At 46.3% G+C, this 9,921-nt stretch overlaps 1 protein-coding gene across 1 annotated transcript; it reads left to right on the top strand.

Annotated features, from left to right (window-relative positions):
• Positions 1-3,422: 3,422 nt before the first annotated feature.
• Positions 3,423-7,480, top strand: Calhm3 (calcium homeostasis modulator 3). The gene is made up of 3 exons (XM_008845687.1): positions 3,423-3,709; positions 5,012-5,267; positions 6,989-7,480. Exons 1-3 carry the CDS (start codon positions 3,423-3,425, stop codon positions 7,478-7,480), a joined length of 1,035 nt encoding a protein of 344 aa, XP_008843909.1.
• Positions 7,481-9,921: the final 2,441 nt, after the last annotated feature.

The following is a 9,921-nucleotide window of genomic DNA, read 5'->3' as shown; positions in this document are numbered from 1 at the left end:
TGAAATAGGACTCTTCAGTAGAAATGTAGGTCTGGCAGGAAGGAGACTCTAGTTTAATGCTCTCTCTCCTTACACTAATTTGTCTTGAGACCTCTGGAAATTCCTCTACGTACTCTGGTGGTTTCAACTCTTATGTATATAAATGTTACTGCTTACCACACTTACTTGATCTGAGGCCCAAGTCGAGAAGTATTTATTTATTCATTCTTTCAACTAATAAATATTTAGCTCCAACTGTGTATAAGACAGTCTGCCATTTAATAGGGCATATTTGTAAAAAGAAAGTAAGAATCATATTGCATAGAAGAAGGGTATTATTAAGGGAGAAATAGGAAAAATGGGGCTACTTTAAATGGGGAAACCATGCTGGAATGGTTAGACAATGCAAGAGATAAATAATGCCTAGCTAGCTTTCAGAAAATCAGAGGGAACCATATTAATTGAACAACCTACTGACAAATTATACCTACAACCAGCTCAATGAATGTAAGATATATCTAGGCAAGGTTTATCTGAGAAAGTTTGGTCTTTGCCCAAGCTTTATCTACATGGCACATGGTAATTAAAAGTACCAGACTGCTGGAACTAACCTTCTTGGATGTTTAACAGCCATACTTTGAGGCCTGTACTAATCTGGTCAGAGGGACTTAAAGGACATTTTTGCCCCTTGCCTTCCAAAGTTGACTAGGTTCTAGGGGACTATGGAACATCTCTCAAAATGTCCTGTATCTGCGGTGAGTCACCTGTCCTCTTGTTCAGGGAGGTCATGGAGACCCCACCAAATGGACTTGAACCAGTGCCCAGTCTACAAAGAGGAGGGTCAACTCAGAGGAAACATCTTATCCATGCTTCCAAGTGAAGCCAGACATGGTGGAACAGGACCTTTGACTTATCTTCTCATAGATGGAACTGGTAAAAGAAAGGAGCCAGGGACTCCTCTCAAGCCCATGTGACCCCTGAGGAACAGACCCTCAAACAACCTTAAATGTAAAAATAAATTGATTTATTTTCGCCAAGTATATGGTCTTAAACACCCAAAAGGAAAGTATAACCAAAGAATAACATCATCAGTACATTTCTTTAAGAGTTCAAGGGATTTCACTTCCCAGACATTAGGCTTAAGTCCATATAAAAAGTTATTTAGACAATTATTTCTCATTGATGATTTTGTTCCTAATCAGAAAGTGCTGCTCAGATGTAAGACTTCAAATCTTGGTCTCCAATACTGCAGTGCCCACCTGTAGCTAAGGGAGACAATCAGCTATTGTTCTAAAATGATGGATAATTTGTTTTCTCCCCCAACCTAGAAGCCTTTGAGAGGGAACTGACACTGATGCTAACTACTCCAACAGCTATCGAAATATCCTGAATCCATCACTCTCAAGTCCAGCCTTGGCAGACAAAAGAAAAATGAGGAGGAACCCAATAGAGGGATGTTTTTGGAAGCTCTTGTCAAGAAATTCCAATGGACTCTCATATAAACATTTGAAATTTGCCCTGTTCTGATTTTTTTCTAGTTCCCTGTCTAGAACTTGTAATGCTAATTACTCTTGCCTTTACTTCTCCTTCACATCTCCTATTCAGCAGTCAAGGACTTTCTTTTCCCCCTACAGATAAGAGTTACACAATTTGGGAGTCTTTTAGATAGATCCACTGCAGGGGTACTCCAGGTGCCTCACCCTTGCATCCCTGTTCAGCATGGAAGAAGTCAGAGCGGTCTGCATCCGATCTGCAAGTTGGGTAACCTCTTCAGAGGATGATAAGAATAGGAGGTAGGTGACTGGAGAGATGGCTCAGTGGTTAAGAGCACTGACTGCTCTTGCAGAGGACCTGGGTTCGATTCCCAGCACCCACGTGGTGGCTATGAACCATTCTTAACTCCAGTTCCAGGGAAATCCAAAACGGCATTGCACGACACGGGTGCACTCACACACATGCAGGCAATATGCTCATACACATAAAATAAAAATAATAAATAAAATATTTTTTTTTAAAAAAGGAGGTAGGAATTGGCTGGGCAGTTAGGGGAAAAAGACCCCAAAGAAAAGTAGCTGGTTTCTTGGCTAAAACTCACAATGTCCTTGGGCCTCTTAGCAACATACTCCTTTCTAAAGGCCAAAAATGTTAAAAGTATTTGGGAGCGTGTATCTAATCCTTAAAAGGCTTCAGGGTTACCTCTTCAGAGGGGGGAATGTTAGGGTAGCCAAAAGTCCCATAAAAAAAACAAATAAAAGAAGAAAGAGTACATGAAAATAAAGAAACAGGCTCTTATCAGAAAAGAAGTATTCTCAAGATATGTGAACCAATATTTTAGGACCAACTTCTCTTTTCCAACAAAATCTTTACAGAATTGTAGATAAAACTACAATTCCTAGATCTAGCTTGCTATTATCTTTCAGAGTGATTGTATAATGAATTAATACATGTAAATAATTCGGTGTAGAGCTTGTTCCATAATATATGTTAAAATATCTGCTTTAACTAAGAAAAAAAAATCTAAGAAAGCTAATTAAGCATGAGCCCCTGTGAACTAGCAAGTAGCATTCTTCCAGGGTTTCTGCTGTGCTTCCTTGGCTGCAGAGCAAGTTCCTTGGTCAGAGGTAATGCTGCGTGGAATAGCAGGCAGGCCTACCTTCAGGGTCCTGCTTGAGTCCTGCCCTGAACTGTCCTCAACGATGAACTGTAATCAGCTGAAATAAACCCTTTCCTCTCCTAAGTTGCTTTTGGTCACAGTGTTTTATCACAGCCACAGAAATCAAACCAGAAAACTGTGCGACACTTCATGCCTTCATTTAATGCAGTACCCTCTACCTGAAGGCCTTCCCCTTCTACAGCCCCTCTCGAAGTAAACACTGAGATGGGGTTCCACATTCTTCCCCAGTATCTCCTCTTCCGGAGGCCTCTGGAAGAGATAGATACCCCTCCAGCTTCCACCCAGGCCAAAAGCCCGCAGGAAATCTACCTTGGTTGCGATGTCAGGTTTTAACCCCACCAGAAAATACAATTTGGTTCCGTCTGCTCTTTGCCTCATCACACCCAAAATTTGCCTGTCTCCTGGGAGACCCACTTGTCTGAGTATCCAAACTCTGAAAACAAAAGCCAGGACCTAGGGAGGGGGTAGAGGGAAGGTAGGGCCTATTTGCCTAAAGGTGCTTTGGGCTGGCTGGTGACACACCCCCACAGAGGAGGGAGTGGCACAGGGGCCCATAATCTGGTGAGAAGAGCCTAGAGAAAGCTAGCCTCTTGCCTTTAGTCCCTACTGCATCCTGAAGGCTGGACTGGGGCTGTACTCAGCCTCCTCTTTGTCCACTCAGGGTCTAAGAAGAAGAGGGAGACCCTCCTGTGGACACCAGGCTCACCCCCACCCCCCAGCCACCAAGCCTCAGGGTCCTGCCCACAGCTGATTTCACACAGCTACAGCCATGGACAGGTTCCGAATGCTCTTCCAGCACCTCCAGTCCAGCTCTGAGTCAGTGATGAACGGTATTTGCCTGCTGCTGGCTGCAGTCACAGTCAAGATGTACTCCTCCTTCGACTTCAACTGCCCTTGCTTAGCACGCTACAATGCCCTCTACGGCCTGGGCCTGCTGCTCACGCCTCCACTGGCCCTCTTCCTCTGTGGCCTTCTGGTCAACCGGCAGTCTGTGGTGATGGTGGAAGAGTGGCGCCGGCCAGCGGGGCGCCGGAAGAAGGACCTGGGCATCATCAGGTAGGGTCCCACACACCTCTCTCTTGCTATGCATGGGCAGTAGGCACTATTACACATTCTCCTCCTTGCCCCAGCCAAGCATCATCAGCTCAAAGATATTCAGTTCATTCACCTTTTGGAAATGTCTGTGTGTGTGTATCACAGGTCATCACAGGACAATTTGTAGGAGTCAGTTCTCATGTGGGTTCTGGGGATTGAACTCAGGTTGTCAGTCTTAGTAGCAAGTACCCCACTTGCTACTCACCAGCCCTAAAAACACGTATTTTGTTCCTACCATTTGCTACCTTTCCATGGCCAGTGCTAAAACAGGAATGATACAGGACACAGAGTTCCCAAGTACTACCCAGGACACAGTATCTGTCACAGTGAATACATAGCAGGTTTTGTTTGTTTGTTAACATGCAGTGAGAGGCAGTCGTTTATTTTTTTTAATTTTTTGGGGGGTGGGGGTGAGACAGGGTCTCCCTGTAGCCCCAACTGGCCTGGAACTTGCCATGTAGACCAGGCTGGCCTTGAACTCACAGAGATCTGCCTGGAGAGGCAATAGTTTATTATAAAGACTGCATCCCATCTTTTGTAAGAGACATGTACCTTACCTGTTGTAGTCCTATGTCCTCAGGGTCTGGCAAAAGGATAATGCCCTACATATAAATCAGCTGACGAAGCTTAGCAATTCCTATTACTCACTGGCTGGTGCTGCATACCTACATGGGGCCAAGGACTGTGTTGTAGAGTGCTTTGCAAGCATACCCTCTCTGAATTCACTTTCCTCAGCCCTGAGTCTGTTCCTTTAGCAGATCTGCTTTCCAGAATGATGAACCTTTGGTACAAAGACATTAAGAACCCTGGCAAAAGGCCAGGGGTGTAGCTCTGTTGGCAGAGTACTTGCCTAGAATGCATGAAGTCCTGGTTTGAATCACCACTGCCTAAACCAAATATGATGGCAACATGCCTGTAATCCCAGCACTCAGGAATGGAGGCAGAGCTAGGCATGGTGGCCCATGCCTTTAATCATAGCACTTAGGAGGCAGAGGTGGATTTCTGTGAGATCAAGTCTAGCCTGATCTACATAGTGAGTTCCAGGCAGGAGGAACAGGAGCTGAAGGTCATCCCCAGCTACACAGAGAATTCAAGACCAGACTGAAATACATGAGACCATACCCAAAGAGAGAGAGGGTCAGAGAGAAAGAAACGCCCTGATCATGTTCCTAAGGCTAGGAAGTGGCAGTGCTGTGCATCCAGCTCCCACTGTCTCCAGCTGTATGCTGGCTGCCCTTTGAGACCTCCTTCCTCTGCCCTCAGGTACATGTGCTCCTCTGTGCTGCAGAGAGCTCTAGCAGCACCCCTGGTCTGGATCCTGCTGGCCCTCCTTGATGGGAAGTGTTTTGTGTGTGCCTTCAGCAGTTCTGTTGACCCTGAGAAGTTTCTGGACTTTGCCAACATGACCCCCAGCCAGGTGCAGCTCTTCCTGGCCAAGGTGCCCTGCAAGGAAGATGATCTGGTGAGAGACAGCCCTGCACGAAAGGCCGTGTCCCGATATCTGCGGTGCCTGTCACAGGTAAGTGGGGTGGTCCTTCTCTCAGGCCTGGCGCCCTCACAGATACCCTGCATGGCTTTGGGGTTGGGGCTGGGCTACAGCCACATGACTTCCTGAAGATCTTCCTCACTACTCAATAACCAAGAGCAGGTGTAGAGGGGCAGAGCATTGTCTTTGAGAGGTGGCCCACCAATACCAACTTAGCCAGGGATACCCTGCCTCCACATAGCCAGCTGGCCCATTCACAGGAGGCTAGATGGCAGGAGAATGCTAGTGATGTACTGTAATGCTTACTTTCCACCCTAGACACACAATCTTCCAATCAGTCAGAAATAATATTAATTGTTACTTACTGAGTACTTCCCTGTCAGGCATTTTGTTAAGCATTTTATCTGTATTAGCTGATTTACATTTCAGAACAACACTATGAGATGGAGGCAGTCATTATCATTCCAGTTTTCAGATGAGGAAACTGAGGTTCTGAGGGTTTTTAGTTCGGAAAGCCAAAGTCATACAGCTTATAACAGGAAGGGCAAAGGTCTTAGCACATGTCACCATTGTGCCTTTTAACCACCTCCCTAAAAATCAGCTCCTCCTCAGATGCCTGGCTCCCTACTGGGCACCTACTCCATTATATTGGAGTGGAGCAAACACAGCCCACCACCACCACTACTACCAAAGCCCCATGCTAGCCTGTGTCCACCACAGAGCATTTGTGATTCCATTACAACCCTGGAGTGCCGCCAGGACAATAGGTCATAAGGCTTCAGCCCTGCCCTCTGGAATAAAGGACTCAGTCAGGCTCAAGGGAAACAGAGGCTTGAGGTGTGAGGAAAGACAGGCACCTAGGATGCACGACACTCCAGGCTCTCCAAGTTCAGTGGAAAAAGCATGCAGTTTGCAGTCAGACCCAGGGTTTGAATTCTGACTCAGTTTTAGGTTGTCAAGCTGAGCAGATTATTTGGCTTTTCTGCTTCTTATATATAAAGCACTTAACTTGTTTAATGGGGAACATTGTGTGTGACCAAATAAGAAAACTGCAAATGGTGAGAATTGCATCTTTAAGTGACAAGGATTCTCATGTCTGTGATTTAGCCAAGTGCCTTCTCTACTCCAGGCCTTCAGCTGGACTGGAAGAGACTGCAGCTTTGGAGGAGAGAAAGGAGAGGAGTCAGCCAGGTGTGAGCTCAGCCTTAGAGAATGACTTCTAATATCTTCTCACTGTTGGTCTGGAACACTGGTCCCCTGTCCCTATTCCTAGTGTAGTGTCTCATAAAATACAGCATGGTTGGGAGGATGCATGGATAACATATGTGAGGGTAAAGGAGCGGGTAAAATGAGAAGATGGTTGATATGTAGGGGAGCAGGCCATAAACAGAAGGAAGAATAAAATTATAGAAGCATGAACAGATGGGAGGAGAGGTGAATGGCTAAGAGAATGGGCAGATGGGAGGATGGCTAGATGGAACAATGGTGGTCATACAGTTAGAGAAGAGAATGGATGATTGGATGGATGGGTAGAGAGATGGTTAGTAAATGAATCAATGCAAGGATAGGAGGATGAGTGAAAAGGGGGCTAGATAGATGAACCTAGAGGATGGTTGGCAGGACAGTGGCTGAATGTATAGACTGTATAGATTTGATGAAGGAAGGAGAGATTAAATAAAGGGAGGGGCTTTGGAGCACACACTGCCCAGCATCTGAGCCCCATTGCATCCCACGAATGCCTCCTCACCCTCCAGGCCATTGGATGGAGTATTACCCTGCTTCTGATAGTGGTGGCTTTCCTGGCCCGCTGCCTCAGGCCATGCTTTGACCAGACAGTCTTCCTGCAGCGCAGATACTGGAGCAACTACGTGGACCTAGAACAGAAGCTCTTTGATGAGACGTGCTGTGAGCATGCACGGGACTTTGCGCACCGTTGCATTCTGCACTTCTTTGCCAGCATGCAGAATGAGCTGCAGGCCCTAGGGCTGCGTCGGAACTTAATAGGTGGGAACCCAAAGCCACAAGAACCCCCGAAAACCCCAGAGGACCTGGATGGTGGAAGTGGGAAGGACTACCTGCGTGCAATTTGCAGCCAGGAGCAGGTGGACCACCTCCTATGCACCTGGTATTCCAGCAAACCACCACTTGACCTTCCAGCATCCCCCAGTCTCTGGAGACCTGGCCTTAACCATCGTGCCCCCGTGGCTGCTCCAGGTACCAAGTTGTACCACCATACTGATGTATAGGGACTCTGCCAGGCTCCCACGGCTGCAGTTTTCCCATGTTAAATGACCATGTTGACGTGGGTCAACTCTTCTTGGCCTCCTTCCCAAAGAGACTGATCTGTCTAGTTTTGTGATATGTCCCTCTACATGGACACAATTCCCCCAGGAACTCTAATCAAGGGTAGGTTCTGACTCAGTGCTTCCAGGACTGAGTCCCAGACTCTTCCTCCTTCCCTCCCTTCTTTCCTTCCTTCCTTACTCAATTCATCCCCTCTTTTTTTTGAGAAAGGGTCACACAAAGTAGCCCAGTCAGGCCTGGACTGCACTCCTAGCCTCCTGCCTCTGACTTCCTTAGTGTTAGGATTACCAGCATGAGTCACCGCATCCAGTTTTCCAAAATGCCATTTCTAACAAGCCCCTATGTCATACTGATGCTTCTGGTCAGTGGACCAAACTTTGAGTAACCAGAGTCTGAATAGATGTGTCCATGGATCTGGGTGCTAGACATTGATTCTAAATAATAAAAATACTGTGTGTCATTATTGCTCTTGTTTCTCTACTGATTAATTATTAATTAATCTTCATGATAACCTGATGAAGAACATATGATTTAATAATCATACCTGATAATTAATTAATTATCTCTTTCCTTTTTAATTAATTAATTTGTGGGGGGGCAGTGTTCGTGCTTGCACCATATGTAGAAAGCAGAGGACAACTTGCAGGAGATACTGCTCTCCTTCCACTATGGGGGTCCTGGAGATCAAACTCAGGTCATCAAGCTTGATGATAAGCGCCTTTACCCTTTGAGCCATTTCACTGCCCCCTTTTAATATTTATTTTTATTTTTAATTATGTGTATGTGGAGGGAGGTATGTGCATGTGAATGCTGGTGCCCAGAGCCCAGAGGCATCCGAATCCTCTGGAGATGGAGTAATAGGTAGTTGCGAACCATCCGGTGTGGGTACTAGGGACTAAACTACAGGAGCAGCATGCTGCTCTTAACTATTGTGATAGCTCTCCCCCTTTTTATGTGTGTGAGTATTTTCCCTGAATGCATGTAAGTGCAGCATATACACACAGTGTCCACAGAAGCCAGAGAAGGCATCAGATCTCCTGGAACTCGAGTTACTGATAGTTGTTATCTACCATGTGGGTGCTGGAAACCAAACCTGGGTCCTCTGCAATTGCTTGAGTTGGTATTGAATCCCGGGATGCCTGGCTCTGGATGCTGTTCAGCACTACTGTGTCAGTCTATCCTGTAGCTCCTTTTATACCATTTGCCAATGCCCTTGTTTGGTTTCCTGAAGCTTCTACCAGGGCTCTTCTAGCTAGCAAGCTCTACTTGATAAGCGCCTCTTGAAGGCCCTAGGTACTGCCTCCCACTGGCCACTCCAGATACTTCCTATTTCCCAGATTAGAGATATTGCTCACTTGGTAAAATTTTTGTCCAGCATGAATGAAACCCTGGGTTAGATCCCCAGCATTGCATAAACTGGGCATGATGGTGCACACTTATAATTCCAGCACTCAGGAGATGGAGTTAGGAGGATCAGAAGTTTGAGGTCATCCTCAGCTACAGTTACTTGAAGAGTAACCTGGGCTACATGGACCTTGTCTCAAAAATAAATAGGGCCAGTGAGATGGTAAAGGCACCTGCCACCTAGAGTTCAGTCTTGAAGACCCACATAGTGGAAGGAGAGAACTGACTCCTGCAGGTTGTCCTCTCACCTTCACATGCATGCTGTGGCATGTGCACTCCCCCAATCCTGAAGAGACACAATACATAAATGTTAATAAAAAAAAGAGAGAGAGAGAGAAATGTTTAAAAAATAGTTATATTTTCCTGTGATATAATTTTTTCTGTGAGGTCAAGAAAGGCTGACCTACATAGCCCCAGCTCCCACCAGTTGTTTGTAGTCAGTCAAGGCTAAGCCTGGGTCAGCCTCCTTTAAGCCCAGCCTTCTGCCCTCTAGCTGACAGCAATGCCTCCTTTCTACCCACCACCATTCCTTCTGCCTGCAGCCTGAATCCTGAGCTCAGCATCATCCCTTTATAAAATGGCTTCTTAGGAGGCAGATGCAGGTAGATCTCTAGTCTACATAGTGAGTTCCAGGCAACCTGGGGAGCTGAGGCTACAGGGAGACCCTGTCTGGAAAAACTAAAAGAAAAAAAAGTGACTTTTTCCACAGGCATTCCCAGGAGTGTCTGCCTGTCACCCATAGCCAGACCAGACAGAGGTTGGTAGCCTAATGAAGATGTCTCAGGAGCCAGGCAGGGCATGAGGTTTAGCTCAGGGACAAGAGCCCCTGAAACACTACTATTAGGCCTGCTAAAAAACCACCACTTAGTCTTGGCAGCCCAAACAGGAAGAGTTGGGGCAAGATAAAGTCTTTGAGCTCCTCTGGGCCTCTGCTTTGCCCTGGTGACTCATCTCCCCCTACACAATACACACACACACA

Source organism: Nannospalax galili, unplaced genomic scaffold (assembly GCF_000622305.1).
Source record: "Nannospalax galili isolate Female #2095 unplaced genomic scaffold, S.galili_v1.0 scaffold161, whole genome shotgun sequence".
In the NCBI taxonomy this organism is placed as follows: Eukaryota; Metazoa; Chordata; class Mammalia; order Rodentia; family Spalacidae; genus Nannospalax; species Nannospalax galili.
Note: the sequence above shows the minus strand (reverse complement) of the source record. Positions and strands in the feature narration are given on the sequence as shown.